General features: G+C 48.9%; 2 protein-coding genes across 2 annotated transcripts in view; one reads left to right on the forward strand and one right to left on the reverse strand.

Annotated features, from left to right (window-relative positions):
• Positions 1–8,067, forward strand: part of CIMAP2 (ciliary microtubule associated protein 2) — a 30,667-nt gene extending 22,600 nt beyond the window's left edge. The window contains 2 exon segments of the mRNA XM_064370521.1: positions 1,569–1,705; positions 7,323–8,067. Of these exon segments, the coding sequence (XP_064226591.1) occupies positions 1,569–1,641 (73 nt within the window). The 3' untranslated portion in view covers positions 1,642–1,705; positions 7,323–8,067.
• Positions 8,068–9,446: 1,379 nt separating this feature from the next.
• DHCR24 (24-dehydrocholesterol reductase) overlaps positions 9,447–19,510 on the reverse strand; it is a 33,697-nt gene continuing 23,633 nt past the window's right edge. Inside the window, exons 7-9 of the mRNA XM_064372396.1 lie at positions 13,806–14,003; positions 13,219–13,397; positions 9,447–12,209 (exon numbers count right to left, since the gene is read on the reverse strand). Coding sequence (XP_064228466.1) covers positions 12,056–12,209; positions 13,219–13,397; positions 13,806–14,003 — 531 coding nt within the window. The 3' untranslated portion in view covers positions 9,447–12,055. The remainder of the gene's footprint in view (positions 12,210–13,218; positions 13,398–13,805; positions 14,004–19,510) is intronic.

The raw sequence follows: 19,510 nt of genomic DNA on the forward strand, positions 1-19,510 counted from the left end.
CCCTGGCAACTTTACCATCCCTGGAGTTATGGCTTTTCCAGAATGTCATATAAGTGGGGCCATCTGTGTGTAGAATTTTGTATCTTTTTCTTTTTTGTTACATGGTGCTGTTGAGATTCAGCCATGCTGCTGTGCGTATCTGTAGTTCATTCCTTTTTAACACTGAGTTGGGCTGCGTTGTAAGGTTGTGACACAGTTTGTTTATCCATTCTCAAGTTGAGGGACGTTTGGATTGTTTCCAGTTTGGGGAATTTTTAATTAAGCTGCTATAAACGGTTACATACAGGTCTTCACGTCGACATATGTATTTATTTCTCTCCTGTAAATATCTAGGAGTAGGATTTCTAGGTCATTTGGTGGGTGTGTATATAACTTTATAAGAAGCTGCTGAACTATCTTGAAATGGCTGGCCCATTTTGTACTCCCACCAGCAATGTATGAGGGGTCTAATGGTTCTGCATCCTTGTCAGCACTTGGTATTGTCAGGGTTTTTTCTTTTCTAATTTTAGCCATTCTAATAGTGTATTTCATTATGGTTTGAATTTGCATTTCTCTGGTGACAAGATGTTGAGGATCTTTTCATATGCATCCTCTGATGTCTTCTTTTGGTGAAGTGTTTTCAAATCTTTTGCCCATTTTAAACAAATGGGCTGCTTGATTTCTTATACTCAGCTTTGAGTTCTTTAGATATTCTAGGCATAAGTTCTTTATCAGATATGTGTTTCGCAAATATTTTATCCCAGATATCCAGAAGGATTTTAATGGGAAGTAATTCCGGTGTTAAAAAAAAAAAGTGTGCTTATGGTATTATGGATTGTTACGGGGACAGAGACAAGGAGGCTGCCTCAATGGTGGAGATGAGAAATGAGGCACGGGGCCGGGCCAGGGGCCATGGGCATGGCGAGGAGTAGAGAGACAGGAGGCATGGAAGCCCACTGGATGGTGGGAAAGACCCCTCTTACCCTGGTGAGTCCTCCCTCCTTTGACAAATATTAGTTAAGCACAGGTAACGATCTAGGCATAGGGGAAATACCGATGAAGAAATCCAAGTCCTGTGTTCATGGAGTTCACGTCTTGTTGGGGAGGACAGACAACAAGCAGACACATAAAGTCTGTAATGTAAGGGCTGGCAGATGCTTTTTGACACACACAGCAAAGGGTTCTTAGGGAAGTGCCATCTTCAAAGGGCTCACGGGATGGGAGGCTGAGGCCCTGATGCTGGCCTTCAGGTGCCCTCAGGTAGGTTCCCTTCTCTCTCTGACCCTTGGTCTTCCTCTCAGGGTTGAGTTAGATGATCATCTATGATTTTATACCTGAAGTGCTTACAGGCCAACTTGGGTGCTTTAATGAGCTGAACTGGGTGTGAATTGGTGGAATCTCATCTTTAGAATCTGTTTTGTTGTAAAGGTCTAGAGGTCATCAATTTTGGCCTCTCACCAATGTAGGATCTTCTGTGAAGCATAATCAACGGGTACCTGTTCATCCCCTGTGGGTGTCCCTCCAGGGATAAGGAGCTCACTCCCTTTCAAAGGATCACTTCCATATTTAATTTCTCTCTCTTTTTAAAGGGAAAGGATCACACCATTTACTAAGGGGAAGTGCCCTCCAACTGTGAATTACAATTCAGATCCTACTCCTTAAAGCCAGATGTGAAGGACAGCTCGCAGTGACCGGAGAACCCAAAGGCCTGAAAACAATTCTGGGGGTGAGAGCATGGGCATGGGAAAGCATGGGTGTGGGAGTGGGGGGTTTTGGGGAAAGGACACACAAGAGTGCCTGGGAGAGGGGAGAGGCTTGTGGAGATCACCTTTGCCGTATACCTGAAGGTCACAGTGTCTTCCGGGACAGCTGGGGGCAGATATCTTGTTGCAGGAGATCAATTATCCTGACAACTCAACTCAGCCAGTGACATGAACATGGGGGCCAGATAGCAGATGGACTGAAGGGATGGGATGTGGTAGACACTTGTGGGACCCTTTCTATTCTAAAGCCAGAGTGCTTGGCTCCTTGTTTATTAAAGTTCAGAAAGTGGTGGGAGAGTGTAGCATTTATTATACGGCAATTCTAGGACTCTCCAGGAGCACCCCATCGCCATCCCAGGATGCTTCTGGACGCTTAGCAGGGCCTCACTGATGAGGAAACTGCTGACCTCAAGCAATGTCCAGCCATAGGGAACATTGGCTTCACCGCTGAGTCAGCCCTTGTGGGCCCCCTTCCCTCACTGTTTTATGTCAGTGAGAATGGGAGCAGGTTGTCCCTAGAGGACACTGGGATACTACAGCCTCATCCACAAAGCTCACATAATGATAAAAAAAATACTTGAAACACTTTCTTCAGTGCACGAGTGTCTTACAAAAAGCAGTTTTTCAAAAGGCTGGGCATGGTGGTGGCTCATGCCTATAATCCCAGCACTTTGGGAGGCCAAGGCGGGTGGATCACCTGAAGTCGGGAGTTCGAGACCAGCCTGAGCAAATATGGAGAAACCCCATCTCTACTAAAAATACAAAATTAGCAGGGCATGGTGGTGCATGTCTGTAATCCCAGCTACTCGGGAGGCTGAGGCAGGAGAATCCTTTGAACCTAGGAGGCGGAGGTTATGGTGAGTCAAGATTGCACTATTGCACTCCAGCCTGGGCAACAAGACCAAAACTCTGTCTCAAAAAAACCCAAACAAACAAACAAACAAACAAAAAAACAAAAAAAACCCAGAAAGCAGTTTTTCACCTGTGACAAAACAACTGTTTCTGAAGAAATAAAACCATCTTTATTCACCTTGCCAACATATTGCAGACAACCAGCTGCCCATGCCCACTAGCTGATCCTCAGAACCTGGTTGCAGCAGGACTGCCTACGTGTGATGCCCACTCACTGTTCTGTTACTTGTGGTCCATGTTGCAAGTGGGTGCTGAAGGCATTCTGAGAACCTGGACGTTAAGAGTGGGAAAAATCACTCCCTCCTGAGCAACCAGAAAGGTACTAAGAACCTGATGCTACTTTTTCAGATTTACATGCCAGAGTGTTCAACCCAATCACTTGTAGGACCACTTCAAGAAACTGAAGTGGAATTTGGTGGTTATGAAACATTTATTCTTTTTTTTTTTTTTTTTTTTGGCTGTGGAGCTCTTTTTCTCTTTTTCCTTAAACAAAAGCTTTTAGGGAAAGTCCAATATAAAACATGGAGCTACTTTGAATCAAGCTGGGTGAGGCCAGAGTCCCGCCCTCGTGGCCAGCCCCTGTGCCCTCCTTCCCCAGGGACTGTTCAGAACCAGGCCGCACAGTAGGAGGTGAGCAGTGGGTGAGCTCCGCCTCCTGTCGGATCAGCCGCAGCATTAGATTCTCACAGGAGCCAAACCCGATTGTGAACGGCAAATGTGAGGGATCCAGGTTGCGTGCTCCTTATGAGAATATAACTAATGCCTGATGAGCTGAGGTGGAATAGTTTCATCCTGAAACCATACTTCCCCGCTGCCCCATCCCACCCCACTTTGACCTGCGGAAAAATTGTCTTCCATGAAACTGGTCTCTGGTGTCAAAAAGGCTGGGGACTGCTGTAATAAAGGACTTATGTCCAGAATATATATGTGAATTCATATATATCTCAATAATAAGAAAGAACAAAATAAAAAATGTATAAAAGATGTAACAGACACTTTACCAAGAATATATACAGATGGCAAATAAGCACATGAAAATAAACTCAACGTCATTAGTCATTAAAGAAATGCAAATTAAAGCCACAGTGAGAGACCACTACCCACCTATTAGGATAGCTAAAATTAAAAAGACTGACCATACCAAGTGTTGGTGAGGATGTGGAACTCTCATACGCTGCTGGTGGAAATGTAAACTGGTACAACTATCTTAGTTCATGTAGAAGATGTTAACATCAGGGGAAGGTGGGTGAGGGGGATTGCCGTACTACCACTGCAACTTTTCTGTAGAATTAATTACAAATAAAAATAAAAGTAATTAAACAAGTTAAAATATATGCAATACAACTTTTTAGAGAGACTGTTTATCTTACAAAATAAGTACATTTGCTCAAATATGTCTGTCGGCTGTCATAGACAGTCACTGTCACTGTAGAGAATGTCAGCAAGGCCAGGCGTGGTAGCTCACGCCTGTAATCCCAGCACTTTGGGAGGCCAAGGCAGGAAGATCACCTGAGGTCAGGGGTTCGAGACCAGCCTTGCCAACATGGTGAAACCCCATCTCTACTAAACATACAAAAAAAAAAAATTAAACCCCATCTCTACTAAAAATACAAACAAACAAACAAAAATTAGCCAGGCGTGGTGGCAGGCACCTGTAATTCCAGCTACTTAGGAGGCTGAGGCAGAATTGCTTGAACCCAGGAGGCAGAGGTTGCAGTGAGCTGAGATTGAGCCACTGCACTCCAGCCCAGCCTGGGTGATAGAGTGAGACTCCATCTCAAAAAAAAAAAAAAAAAAAAGAGAGAGAAGGTCAGCAAATTTGTAATGCTTGCATTTTTATAAGAGAAACCTGTGTAACCACTTTGTTTATTTATTGAGACAGGGTCTTGCTGTGTCCAGCCCAGGCTGGAGTGCAACGGCGTGATCATGGCTAAGTACAGTCTCAATCTCCTGGGCTCAAACAATGCTCACACCTCTCAGCCTCTCAAGTAGCTGGGACTATAGGCTGCACCACCACGCCTGGCTAATGTTTTTGTATTTTTAGAGATAGGGTCTTGCTATGTTACCCAGGTTGGTCTCAAACTCCTGAGCTCAAGCAGTCTTCCCACCTTGGCCTCCTAAAGTGCTGGGATTATAGGCATGAACCACTGAGCCTGGCCACAACTTATTTTTTTTGAGACAAAGTCTTGCTTTGTCCCTCAGGCTGGAGCGTAGTGGCGCGTTGTTGACTCACTGCAACCTCCGCCTCCCAGAGTCAATCGATTCTCATGCCTCAGTCCCCCAAGCAACTGGGACTACAGGGATGAGCCACCACGCCCAGCTATTTTTGTATTTTTAGTAGAGATGGGGTTTTGGCTGGTCTCAAACTCCTGGCCTCAAACTCCTGCCAGCCTCAGCCTTCCAAAGTGCTAGGATTACAGGTATGAGCCATCACTCTGACCCCTGGCCACAACTTTAAATTAAGTAATTCTTTTAAAATATTTTGCCATGAGATAAGAATGAGTTCATGTGTGTTACAAAAATAATGTGTGCTGGGGAGGAACACGCATCTATAATGGAGCAAACGGCTCTCTGGCTACCATGGCCGGCTTTGCTGCCTTTGGAGGGCTAGAAGTGCTAGGGACTCCACAGCGCTCTGGAGCTGCCCTCACTGAGGGAAGCTGGTGTATATCCCTCACCCCTTGTGGGATGTACCTTTTTTTAAATTTATTTTTATTATTTATTTATTTATTTATTTTTTAAATTTTATTTTTTTATTGCATTTTAGGTTTTGGGGTACAGGGATGTACCTTTGAAATGCATATTTTACACTGGTTTCCAGTTTTCCCAGTGCAGTTATACGTCAGTGGCCCCCAGTGGTAACCTGCTTGAGAATGAACCCATTACTGGCTGTCCTCCCTTCCCCATCCCCTGCTGGTGCTTTCCTCACCTCCCAAATAAACTGCTTGCACTCAAACCCTTGTCTTAGGGTTAGCTTCTAGGGAAACCCAAACCAAGACAAACACTAACATTTTTTCAGGCATCCGATGGATCATCCTGTCGTTACACCCTGGGCTTGGGAACCTCATTTGGTGACCACTGCTCTGCTCTGCGACAGTGACTACATCTGTCTGTCTAGCCTCTCCTTGCACACCCGCCCAGTGGCAGGCAGCACCCACCCAGTGCAGGGCAGTTAGAATTGTAAAAGGGTCCTTTGGATGTTGAGCTGAAATCTGGCTTGTTGTGACCTTTGCCCTCCTGCCTGGGCAGGGCTGTGAGAGGGCATGGAGTTCTGCAGTTTGTTAGCAGGGCTCTGCTGGGGCTGCCACCCTGGGGAAGGAGGGCACAGGGGCCCAGCTTGTCTCAAAGTAGCTCCATGTTCATTATATATTGGACTTCCCCTAAAAGCTTTTGTTTGGGAAAAAAAGAGCTCCACAGCCAAAAATTAAATGAATATTTAATCACCACCACATTCTCGTTCAGTCTCTTGAAGTGGTTCTGCAGGTGACTGGGATGAACACTCCAGCACATAAATCTTATAAAAGTTAACATCAGGTTCTAGCACTTCCCTGCTTGCTCAGAAGGGTAGTGATCTCTCCCACTCCAGTGTGAGATGCTGCCAGGTTGTGGGAAACCCTGAGCAGGCCAAAGAGCCTTTTATAAGCCATGCCACCAGACTTAACACCCAGGTTCTTACTATGCCTTCAGCACCACTTTCCAACATGGACCACAGGTAACGAGTGGGCGTCACACGTAGGCAGTCTTGCTGCAACCAGGTTCTGAAGATCAGCTAGTGGGCACGGGCGGCTGGTCATCTGCAATGCCTTGGCAAGGTGAAACATGGCTGGCATAGCTGCTTACTTTACAAGAAGCTGAAGCCCACAGGAGGAACAAGTTTACATTGGTTGCACGGTGTGGTTGTTTTAGTAAACATTGTTAAAGAATGGGACTCTGTTTGCTGTGTTAGGCTCTTATCAATACCTAAGGGTGATGGTTCTGACCACCATGTATACAGTACTGTGCTGTCTTTGGTTTTTTACCTTGAGTCCACAACATCCCTGGGCACAGCTCTGGGAAGCTCCTTTTGTTCAAAGCTCAGGTCCTCCCACCCTCATCGCTGTGGGCTGCTCGATGCCTGCCCTGGGCCTGAGCAAATCCAGGTCCCATGGGCTCAGACCCTGCCATAGTCCTTTGGCCCTGAAGGCAGTTTCACCTTCTCCAGCTTGACCCTTGGAGCTCCTCCTTCTCAGAAAGTTTACACCTGTTCCCAGGTTCAGTGGATCCACTCCCTTTTCCTGGACCTACTGCAGCATTAGCCAGGGAATGGGGGTTCACCAATAATGAGAATGGATGAACAAGGAAGTGGGGGATGAGAGATGTAGAAGGTTCAGAAGCCTGAGAGGTGAATGTACTGAGGCCAGAGCCAGGGTGCAAGAGCCACCTTTCCTACTAAGCTTGGATTTGGAGGGCTTATTAGGAGAGGTCTCTGCTAGGTGGTATGCTGGTAAATGTTTGTCTCTCAAAACAAAACAAAGCCTGTAATAGTTAATTTTATGTGTCAATTTGACAGGGCTATGGAGTGCCCAGACATGTGACCAAATATTATCTTGGGTGTGTCTGTGAGAGTGTTTCTGGATGAAATTAACATTGAATCAGACTGAGCAAAGCAGGTTGCCCTTCCTAATGCAGGTGGACCTCATCCAATCAACTGAAGATTCAAACAGAACAAAAGGACTGAATGAGAGGAAACTCCTCCTGCCTGAGTGCTTAAGCTGGGACATCAGGCTTTTCCTGCCTTCAGAGTTGAACTCAAAGATGGGCTTTTCTTGGGTCTTGAGCCTACCAGCTTTTGGACTGGAACCTACACCATTGGCTCTCCTGGTGCTCAGCCCTTTGGACACAGATTGGAACTACATCGCTGGGTTTCCTGGGTATCTAGCTTGCCTACTGCAGATCTTGGGACTTCTTAGCCTCCATAATCACATAAACCAATACTTTATAATAAGTCTGTTTCTCTGTCTCTGCATGTGTCTGCCTTTCCATACAGTCATGTGATGCATAACATTTTGGTCAATGACAGACGGCATATACAATGGTGGACCCATAAGATTATAATGCTGTATTTTTACTGTACCTTTTCTATGTTTAGATATATAAGTACTTACCATTGTGTTACAATTGCTCACAGTATTCGGTACTGTACCATGGTTTACAGGTCTGCAGCCTAGGAGCCATAAGCTATCCCATATAGCCTAGGTGTGTAGTGGGCTGTACCATCTAGGTTTGTGTAACTACACTGTATGATATTCACACAATAATGAAATTACCTATGACACATTTCTCAGAACTTATCCTCGTTGTTAAGCGATGCATGCCTCTATGTGTGTATCTCCTACTGGTTCTGTTTCTCTGGAGAACACTGATTAATACAACAGGCAGAACAAAACAAGCCCTGACTTGTAGTGCTGCTAATTTCTGTGGTGAAAATGCTCCTGCTGTGGGTAATTTCAGGCTGCCAATGTCACTGAACATGGAAGTGGAAGGAGGAGTGCATGATGACCCCTGTAAGCTGGTACAAGCCAGACCCAGCACACCACTGACCCCCTCCCATAAACACCTTTCTCACCCCTCCTCCAAGATGGATCAGACTTCAGGTCTGCGGGTGAGGTTACTAGAAGTTCCAAGGACACGCATGTGAGTCCTCTTCTACTTTCAGCTTCCATGAGGTCAGGTAGTGAACAGATTCCCGACACCCTCCTGTAAGAAAGTTGCTAAACCAAGCCAAGGCGCCTCAGGTGGCCCTCTTGCTTCCTCTCATAGGTCTCGATGCCAGGCCCATGGCTTGAGGCTTGTAAGACAGCTGCTGCTAAGATTCAGATTTGGAATTGGGAGCAGCAACATACAGATTGTCCAGTCTAGAACCTAAGCCCAGCAAAACAAGGAGCTCTGGGTTGGGCTCTCAGGCACCAGCCCAGATAAATGCCTAATTTATTGAGACATGGTCTCGTTCCATGTCACCACAGCTGGAGTGCAGTGGTACAATCCTAGCTCACCTTGGCCTCAAGTTCCTGGACTGGAGCGATCTTCCTGCCTCAGCCTCCAGAGTAGCTGGGCCTCCAGATACTTGCCATCATACTTAGCTAATTTTCTAAAAGTTTTTTATAGACGAGGTCTCACTATGTTGTTCAGGCTTGGTCTTGAACTTCTGGCCATAAGCACTCCTCCTGCAGCGTCTGAGGAATCCAGGTTCCTTCTGATGTAAGACTCTCCTACCACCTATGGCCTAGTTGTCATTTGCAGAGTGAAGGGGAGTGTCAGGAGACCTCATATAGGTTATGACTTTTGTTTACATTCCACTGGAAAACTCCTAACACCAGGACACAAGTGACTGTAAGGAAGGCTAGGAAAGGTAGTCTAGCTGTGTGTCCAAAGGGAGGAATGCATTTTAGTGGATAGCTAGTGGGTCCACCAGTTTGTAGATGAGGACAGTAGTCTCAACAGGATTAACTAACTTGCTGAAATTGGCCACAACCAAGTGACAAAGCCAGGCCTCCACCACCATCATCTATCACCTGGACTGCAGTGGTGGCCTTCTCACTGGTCTGCTTACCACCGTGCACATAGAGGGATCCTTTCGACACATCCTCCAATCACACCCTGACGGTGATAGAAACAAACTCGTTCTTCTATCCCTTGCCCCTGGGCTCATGGGTTCAGTAAGAGCAACTGAGTTGGGGAATGGCACAGACTGCACCGGAGCCCAGATTTGACTCCACATTTTGGTCCCTCAAGCAAGAAACGACAAACGCCAGCTTCCAGGCCATACTTTTATTTTAACAGAAGCAGCAGCCTCACAGCCACGAGGTCATGTGTTCCAGACAGTAGACACAGTGCCTGCAGCTGCAAGAGCCTGATAGGGGAGACTCATGCCTTTCTCCTTGGTCCCCATGACCAAAGAAAATAAAAAGCACACACCATACACTGCCACACCCATCCCCACCCCTCCTTTTCAGTAATATCCAATTATTCATCCTTCTGGCCAAAGACACTGGCTACAATTCTGATTTTACAGAAAACCTTCACGCAGCCAAGAAACTCAGGGCTCTGGAGGGGAGAGGTTTACTCTGATACTTTCCACATGCACTGCCCCCTGGGACAAGTTTAACTCCACCCAAAACTATCACATGGATGGCCAGTGACAGGACTGGCTACAAAAAAAAAAAAAAAAAAAGCCATGAACTCAGCTCACCATGCTAAGACTGCCTCTTTCCAGGCAAGATTTTACTGGAGCAACATTAACCTGAGGGTGTGATTCCAAAACACCTTCCCTTCCAAGCCCCAGGTTGTGGGTAAGGTCTGGATTTTGGTTACATGACTAAGGGCGACTGAGGTTGCTGGCATCTCTGGCCACGGTCCCAGTGGCTTAGGGATGGAGGCTCCACTGGCGAAACAATGGCACTGTTGGATTAACTAGCTCGTGTTAACCATTCATCTATAGCAAGTAGAATCATCAGTTTTGCACCGAGCAAGGAAGCACAGGGGTCTCCTATGAGAACTAATGCCAGAATTCACATGCTTTGCAAAATAGAGAATGAGGTTTTTTCCTTCTGCCCCCTCCAGAGGTCAAATGGGTCGGGTGGTTCCTTTGCCTTCCGAGTGCCTGAACGCCCCCAGCCCTCACAGGACCGTGCTCAGACACTAGCAGTGTGCCAAGCCTTGGGAGAAATGGGTGAACACTCTTCAGTCAAAGCGTGACTCTAAGAGGATTGTGGGACCTGGAATGACAAGGCAGATGCTTCCCTGCAAGCCAGGTATAAGCCTTTCTGAAAACGAGATGGGAGCTGGCCTTGGGGCTGAAGGAAGGATCTTGAATGGCAGATAACCCCCAAATGTTCACTAGATCATTTATTTTTCCTCTGACTGTCCACCCAAATGAGGCTTTCCATGGGTTTTGCAACCATAGTATCTAAGACAATCAGAAGGGTTCCAGGGAGGTCTTGTCTGTAGTGATGTGACAGACGAGGAAACCACAGCTCAGAGGACAAAGGACTTGCCCACCTTGCACAGCTCGCTGACGGTAGGAGGGACTGAAACCTAGGTCTTCCGACTCACACCTCACAACCATGACTGGCTCAGCTCCCTTAATTCCAGCTTCCCTTACATGACAATTCCTTCTCAGATTTGGGTTTTCAGCTGAGGCTGGGCAGTTCTTAAGATGAGTTGCATAAACAACCAAGCTTTGAGTTATAGCAAGCAGGGGAAGGACCTAGGGAGGTTCCTTTCCCTCTAGAACGGAAATGGAACTTTTCTCTGAGCTTAGGATTTGTAAGGCACTGAAATTAACTACAGCTGGGGTGGGGAGTGGTGGGAGAAAGAAAAAAAGAGAGATGAGTGGTTGGAGAAATCAAGCTGATGCTCTTTTCTTCCAGCCCCACAGTGAGAATCCCACAGAAACATGATGGTGGACTCCATTTTCCTACTTGATGCTGTCCACTCCCCAGCCCCCATGCTGCAGAGCAGCGCAGACCCACTCCCACCAAGACAAAGTGGGTTTTGGGACAAGATGAGGCCAGCAGCGTTGGTGAGCCAAGAATGAGCCCAGGTCCCCTGCATCCAATTCAGAGCGCAGACCACTCTCTCCACTTAGGTGTCCCAGACCGAGGCTAGGGCAGGATTCAACCCGGAATGCCTTCTCCAGGAACACAGGCCCCTCCGAGTGGACTCAGTGGTGGCTGGGGTGGGCCTGCAGGCCGGGGCATAGAGGAGGAAGGGGCAGGACGGCACCAAGGATGGCGGGGAGAACTTTGGCCTCAGACCTGGCTTTGGCACAGGACATCTTGGGCCTCCCTGCCCCATGGCTGCCCTCCTGAGACCCCAGGGTGCGGAAGAGCTGTCCTTCTCCTGTGAGGGCTCGTCTGGCTGATGGAGGCGATGGCAGGGCAACTCCAGGGCATCCCCTTCATCATTCCAGCCATGGCCCACGGCTGTGCACAGGTGACCTGACGTGGAGCCTTTTCAGACTCCACTGCAGATGTGACGCTGAACGGGAAGCAACAAGAGCTAGCACTTACCCAGCACCTGCAGTGTGACTGGTGCTTAACTCAGATGACAACCTGCAGGTAGGTATTACTATCCCCTTCAACTGACGGGCTCAGAGGGTTTAAGGGACTCATCCAGAGTCACACAGCTAATGAGTTCTAAACGGGGAACTGGACTCAGGCTTGTCTGTCTCCAAACCCCACATTCTTTCCATTCCACTGGGCTGCCCCTGGAAGCCAGGAGGAAGGTGGTGTTGGCTGTCAGAGGGGGATTTCTGGAGGGGTTTCTCTCTGAAAGCGTGGATCTGGGAAAGCAGCCAAGCTCCAGTGAAAGGAAGATGCCTGACCACTCACATGTATCCGTCTCTCCAGGCGGCCTCCAGCTCAGTGCCTGGCGGCCTTGCAGATCTTGTCGTACACCTCGGGGAAGGCGTCCTGGCAACCAAGCTTCTCTCGCAGCTTGTGGTACAAGGAGCCGTCAAACATCTCCCAGAATTCCTCCCGGTCCATGTAGCAGTCGGCATACAGCATCTGGAAGCTGCAGAGGCAGAGAAGCAGGTGAGGACGCCAGGAGGCGCATGGAGCGTGAGGTGTGAGAGAAACCCAACCGCTCGCTCTGAAGCCCAGAAAGGGCTTTTGGAAGGTTTCCCTGTTTAACCCCCTGAACCTGGTGAAGAAGATGGTGCAGGAATTCCTATCCCCCTTTTGCAGGTAGGGAATTGGGGCTTGGGGGTTAGGTATCTTAGCAGTGGAGGCAGAGTCAGAAGTAGAACTCAGGCTGCTGGGCTTCTGCCCCTCTGCTTGGCCAACGGCACAGGTGCCTCCCCTGATGGGGCTGTTTTCCTTTCATTGCTACTGACTTTCAATAAGGTGCACGTATTTAAAGTGTACAATTGGATAAGCTTGACACAGGTACGCGGTCACTGCAGTCCAGATTGTGGCTATGTCCATCAGCCCCACACTTTACCCGTGCCCCTTGGTTATCCGTCTTCCTCTGCTACCACCAAGGCAACTACTGATGTGCTTCTGTTAGTATGGATTCAGGTGTGTTTTTGGGAATCTTTTATCAAAGGAATCATACAGTATTCTTTTCTCCTGGCTTTGTCTGTGTCCCACTCCATAGTTTATTCAGGCTGTTTCTGGGCAAGCCTGTGTCCTGAGCCTCTCCATGGTTTTCACAGTCAGGAATCCCTCTCTCCTTAGCCTTGGCCTTTCCATCTGGAGCAGTCAGCCCTGGACACAGCTAAGCCCACACCTATGACCTGTCCCAAGGGGGTGAGTAGGGTGACTCCCATTTCTGGCTTGAGCAGCTGGGAGGGGTGATGTGTTCACTGGAGGAGGGAGTGCAGGGAAAAGAGGGCAAGTGGTCCTGCAAGTCCACCCCGCCCAGCTTTCGTAACTCACCTCCTGACCCAGAGGCTGCCACAGCTCCAGGGGCCCTGAGGAAGCAGTTCATCAGGCCTGGGGCTCCTGGTTCTTGACAGAGCTGGCCTCACTCCCCTGGGGCTCTCAGTTAGAGGGACCACACTACACTCTGGGCCACTCACCCATGCACGCTGCGAACAAACTTCTCCAACTGCCTCATGCAGGGCCTGGCTTCAAAGTGCTTCACACGCGGCTCCCCATATGCTCCAATGTCAATGTACAGCTCTGCCTCATTTCCCTTGGGGTGCACCAGGCCTGGCTGGCTGGGCAGGATGAATGGACACAGCCAGATGGGGTAGACCTGGGTAGACCAAGGAGGTAGGTATTGGTGCTTTTTCTCCAACAGGCTCATGGCTGGCCCGCTCATATCCACCCAAATGGTTTTGCAGCATTCTCAAGACCACCCCCACAAGGTGCTCTTGGCTTCACTCCCTGCCCCCGAGCCCTGGCTGAGAACACCCTGACTCTACTACCCTGGAGGACACAACTGGAGCAGGTCATGGGAGTGCTCACTGCCAGGCCCTACGACTCCTCTCCCAGGGAGGCCATCGCTGAGCGGGCTGAAGCCTCAGTAGGCCTCATCTTAAAGTTGGGAAAACTGCGGCCCAGAGGGCAGGTGTGCCCAAGGTCGGTCACAGGTTTCAGGGGAGGAGACCATGGATTCCAAGGGAATGCGCCTGGTGCGCCCTCCTTGCCCTGCCCCACTCACGTGGATGTCGTTTTGGAAGGTGTGCAGGGCCTGCTGCAGGCACTTCATGGGCACCAGCATGTCCTGCACCACGTGGTGCTGCTCATACAGCTTGCGCAGGGTCTCACCCTGGGTCAGCTTCAGGAGGGAGATTTTGGGAGGCACCATCCAGCCAAAGAGGTAGCGGAAGATGGGGTTGTTGCCAAAGGGGATGATGTCCTGGAAAACACAGATTAGGGATAGAGGGAAGAAACCAACAAGGATTGAATGTCTCCAAGTGCAAGGGGTTGGGGACCAGGTCCCCATTCTGTGCTCAACAGAAGCACGGCAGGGTCCGATTCCCCTTTTTGGAGGGGGTGTGATGGTACCTAGGACTTTACCAGTTGGATCTAGGTTTGCTTCTCAGCTCTGGCATTTACCAGCAATGATGACCCCAGGCTAGTTACTTATTTGAGCTCAGTTTTCATATCTGTAAAATGGGACTTGTGAGGATAACGAGATATTAATACCAAGTGGAAGGCATGCAACCCCGTGGCTGGAGTCTAATGATGAGGTAAATATCATTCCTGGTCCAGCTGTTGGCATTCCATAAATGCTTGAGAAATGAATGCTGTTGAATGAGCACAGTGATACTCAGGGAACCTCAGCAATCTCCCTAAGGGCACACAGCCAGAGACAGCTCTCATGGGGTGGGGGTAGTCAGGCTCAGGTTCGACAAGAAGCCCATTGGTTTGTAGCATCCCTTGCTCACAGCCTGGCCACTCGCCTGACTCCCCTAGTTCGGTCTCCTTGGAAACCCTCTTGGGCAGAGGCTGTTCTTCTCTTCCATGCCTCAAACTTCCACGAGGCAGAGGCTGTTCTTCTCTTCCATGCCTCAAACTTCCACGAGGCAGAGGCTGCCTCATTCAGCACTGCTGCCTCCTGACAATGCCCTCCACAACTCCTCCAGCTCTGCCCACCTCCAACAGAGACTTTGGCCCCTGGCTCACAACCTTCCTCCCTGCTTGAGTCCTGCCATGTTCCTGAGGGTCCCCAGTATCTGCGGATCCCTGATTCTCACAGCTCCGGGAGCCCTTGAAGCCAGGGCTGCTCCTCCATTCATTAGACAGTTCTGAGGGGCCTCTGAGATCAGGAACTAGGTTCTATGCTGGGTGCTGGGGAACCAAAATAACTGAGACATGGTCTCTGTCCATAAGATGCCCACTCCCTCAGGTGTGGAAGACACAGGCCACTGGATGACAATGTGGGAAAAGTGGGGACAAACAGAGGCTGGGGCAGCTCACGCAAGGGTCCACATCAGACTAGGAGGCACAGCGACTCCCCAAAGCAGCCACATGTGTACGTGTTGAAGGCTGAGTGACCCTTTCCCTCACTTCCCTGGAACTGCCAGACCACTACCACAAAGTCAGGAACCTGCTTGCTTTCTTCTGTTAGATCCCCACACCTTTGCCAATGTCTGGTACACAACAGGAGCTCAATAAATAGCATGGCTTTTATTGTTTCCTTGGTTACCTTTGGAAGATCTACACATGCCCACAGCAGAAATCTCAGTAGTACAATGGTTGAGCCTCCCTGCATATTCCTGACCCTGTTTCCCTCCCAGCAATGACCTGACCTCACTCCCCGCCCACCCTCAACTCCCCTCCCACTCCCTAATGGCAAGCATTGGTATGAATGATTTGCCTACCCTTCAGGAGACAACTGATACACAGAGAAGCAGAAGAGCTTTAAGAAAACAGAAAGCAAAAAACCTCACAAATGTGGCATCTTAGCATACCTGCTCATCACTGTACCCTGTGTACCAATGCAGAGAGCACTACTGCCTTCGGTTGTGGGTGCCTAATGTGTGCTGCAGGGGTCCACAAATTCAGTCTGCTCTCTGGTTGTGTTCCTTTACAAATTGTCCATGGCTGCCTCCAGGCTACGAGGAAGAGCTGTTACTAGAAAGTTCAAAAAACCTGGACCCTATACTGTCTGGCCCATTGTATAAAATGCTTACTGGGCCGGGCATGGTGGCTCACACCTGTAATCCCAGCACTTTGAGAGGCTGAGGAGGGTGGATCACTTGAGGTCAGGAGTTTGAGACTAGCCTGGCCAACATGGTGAAACCCCATCCTATCAAATATACAAAAAATAACTGGCCGGTGTGATGGTGGGTGCCTGTAAACCCAACAAGTCAGGAGGCTGAAGCAGGAGAATCATTTGAACTGGGAGGTGGAGGTTGCAGTGAGCTCAGATCAAGCTACTGTACTCTAGCCTGGGTGACTCCGTGAGACTCCGTCTCAAAAAAAAAAAAAAAAGGTAATTGACCCCTGCACAATTATGCGGATGTATCATAATTTATTTAATCACTTCTCTACTGGCAGACATTTAGATTATTTCCAGATTATTCCAACGAATATCCTTCGTATTCGTTGCCCATTTGTATGTGTCAGAAAGATAAACTCCTAGAAGTGGAAGATTTTGGCTTAAACAGTGTATGCAATTTTAATGGATACCATTTCAGAGACTGTAGCATTTTATACTCTCCCAGACAATAGACAAGGCAGGAGAACAGTTTCCCTGCTCCCCTGCCCGCACCATGTGGTATCAAACTTCTAGATCACCGTCATTCATTCTGATAGGTGAAAAACGAGACTCCTGGAGTTCCGTTTTGCCTGTCTCTAATTCTGAGTTAGACTGTATCACTTTGATGTTTAAAAGCCATTTGTGTTTTTTCCTAAAAATAGTCCATTGTTAGCCAAATGCATCAGCTGAAACCATTCATTTTCCAGTCTTAGCCTCAGAAAGTTCAAGTTCTACTTTTGGCAAAGTTGCCCACCACCTGCTGTGGGCCTGGACATCGCCCAAGATTAAGACTAATGGCTGTCGGGGTAGACCCCACAGTCCCCCAGGCCATGATGAGACCCTCACCCCATCCTCCTCTATCCCTACCACCACCCAATCACATTCTGCTTAAGATACCTATCCCAACGTCAGAACTGACCAATCACCCTCTCCTAGGGGCCCACCAGGTGTAATTCAGTCATGCCTTACCTTCAGTTGTCCTTAGTCACCATGGCCTTCCAGGAACCTTGCTACCTGTGATCTTCACCTGCTACAGCAATGCAGCCATCTCTTAATCTGACCTCATCTGCCACTGCCCCACTGCCTTTCCTCTCAGGCCCTCCCTCTGTGCTCTCATGGTCTGACAGCAGCAAAACCCTCTCCATCCTGAGTCTCTTCTCTGAACATTCCTTTCCCCTCCTTGTTCTTAACTAGAACCCTGAAGCCCTCTTTAAGTGGTATCATCTCCCCTACGACCCTCCTGCCACTCGGTTAGATGGAGGTGAGGCAGAGTCCTCCTGGCCCCTCATTCCTACTTCCAGATCTCTGTTCCTCCCCTGTGCCCAGAAACCAACCTCAGAAACTTGGAAACATGTGCCCAATACCTCCCCTGATAACCACGGCTCCCTTCACTAGAGTGTGGATCACTGGATTTCCCGACTCCAACATCCTTGGTTCCTTTCACCGGATCCTGGAAAACTGTCACCTTCTTCAACATTAACTTTCGGTGCTTTAACCCACAGAGATGGTTCTGCCCACACCTGGCCTCTATGCCCCTGGCCTCCCTGACCTTGGCCTTCTTTCTTTATATTCCAGTGACCTTATCTTCCACATGTCCTTGGCCACCGACTCTCACAACATACTCTAGAGGAGGGGACAGAAATTACCACTCATCGAGATCCAGTGTGGGGTGGAAGTGAGCCCACTGATAAATGTGGCCTAGCTCCTGCTTTTGTAAATTTGATTTCATTGGAGCCAGTCATCCCTATTCATTTATGTACTGTCCTCGGCTGTTTCCGTGTGGCAGATCTGAGGAGCTGTGATAGATTCCATGGCTTGCAATGCCTAACACCTAGGCTTTGTCATGATGTCTACATTCACTGTCTCCATAGCTTCAGTTGCAAGTATTTGCTCTCAGCCATCACTGCCTCTCTTAATAGCTTATGCCCTCTAGTCCCCTGGCTTTAATGCTTCACTCCACCCAGGGCACCCTGTCCACCATATCAGTCCCTTGTCAGTCCCTGAGGGCCTCTCACATCCTGCCTTCCTGCTGTGGCTGGCTTAGATGTCATTGTAACCATACCCTTGGATCCTCACTCTTGCCTACACATCACACTCCCTGAAAAACCTCAGCCATGGTTAAATATAACTCTGCCTACTCTGTACCCCACCCACACAGATTCCTGGGTGAAAACCCACAACCACACTGATCTTACTGTAAATTCATGAGCACAAACCCCTGGTAGGACCAATGCTGCCTGGCAGTGCCACAGCATTCCCGTTAATTCATTTCCCACTCTCTGAGGGACAGCTTCACATCTCTTCTCTCCTCAAACCATCAACATCCTCTCCCCTTTCATCTCAGCTGAAATCCTTATTTAACTGAGAAAATAGAAGCAATCAGAAGAGAACTCACACACCCTCCTACCACCTTATGATCCTCCCATTTGTAGCAACTGTAGCCATTAGTCCTGCTTCCCTCCTGACAACTGGATGAACTTTCCATGTGCCCATCAAAAGGCAACCTCTCCACCCGAGCTCAGGAGCCACTCCATGCCCTGACTGAAGACTTCACACTATCAATCCACCCTCTCCTGCATTGTCATTTTCCCCTCCACTGGATCACTGTCATGACTGCCATCTCTCCCATTTAAAAGCAATCACACAGACAAGGTACCTTCACCTTCCCCCACACCCGCCCCAGCTGTCACCCTGTTTCTCCGCCTTTCTTGACAGTGAGCCTCTCAGGTTTGCTTTCACTGTCTCCACTGCCTTGTCTCTGGTTCTCCCTCGCACTCACTGGTCAAGGTTTCACCCCTATCGCTTAAAGTCAGTGATGACATTCCCATGGCCAAATCCAGAGGTGTCTGTCTTCATCTCCCTCAGCAGCATGTGGCACAGTTGCTGGTCTTCCTTCTGAAACAGTCTTCCCTTGGCATCTGGGATGCCACGTCCTCCTGGTTTTGTTCCCCTGGTTGACAGCACCTCCTCCTGTTCTTGGCTGGTTCCTCCTCCCCTAACCTGCAGGGTGTCCCAGGGTCTTCTCCAGCCACCCTCACTCATCTACCTCCATGGCTTTCGAAAACATTTCCCTGAGGCTGAGAAATATGTATGTGGGGCTCCAACCTCCACTGAACTCCTGAAGTCCTGACACATGCCATTGGCTCCTGCTGTCATCCCACCTGGACATCTGAATGGCTTCTGATTCCCCTTTCCAGTCCCCTCCCCCTGTTTAAAATGGCAGTCAACCTCGGCCCCAAACTTTGGAATCACATCCATAGCCAATCTGTCTGGAAATCCTGTTGGTGGTTCAACCTGCACTGCATCTTCCACATTTGACACTTCTCCTCTGTGCTGCCCAGACAAGTGTCTTCTTTCTTCCACTCTTGCCCACTCCCGCCCCCATCGACTCCATCCAGCTGTCACAGTTACTCTTTTAAAACACAAATCAGGCCATGCCACTTTCCTGTTCAAAGCCCTCACTGGCTTCCTACTATACTTAGAATAAAATATAAAGTCCTTCCTAACCGACGAGGAGCCATATGATCTAGCCTCTGGCGGCTGTTTGACCTCATTCCTCATCATGGCTCAGCGTGGGAATGCTAGCTCCACAGCCCTCGTGCTGTTTTTCAAACATATGCAGTCTTGCTGGGACACCTGGATAGCTATATGCAAAAGAA

This window comes from Aotus nancymaae, unplaced genomic scaffold (assembly GCF_030222135.1).
Source record: "Aotus nancymaae isolate 86718 unplaced genomic scaffold, 86718_ANA_hifiasm-v0.15.2.pri h1tg000007l, whole genome shotgun sequence".
In the NCBI taxonomy this organism is placed as follows: domain Eukaryota; kingdom Metazoa; phylum Chordata; class Mammalia; order Primates; family Aotidae; genus Aotus; species Aotus nancymaae.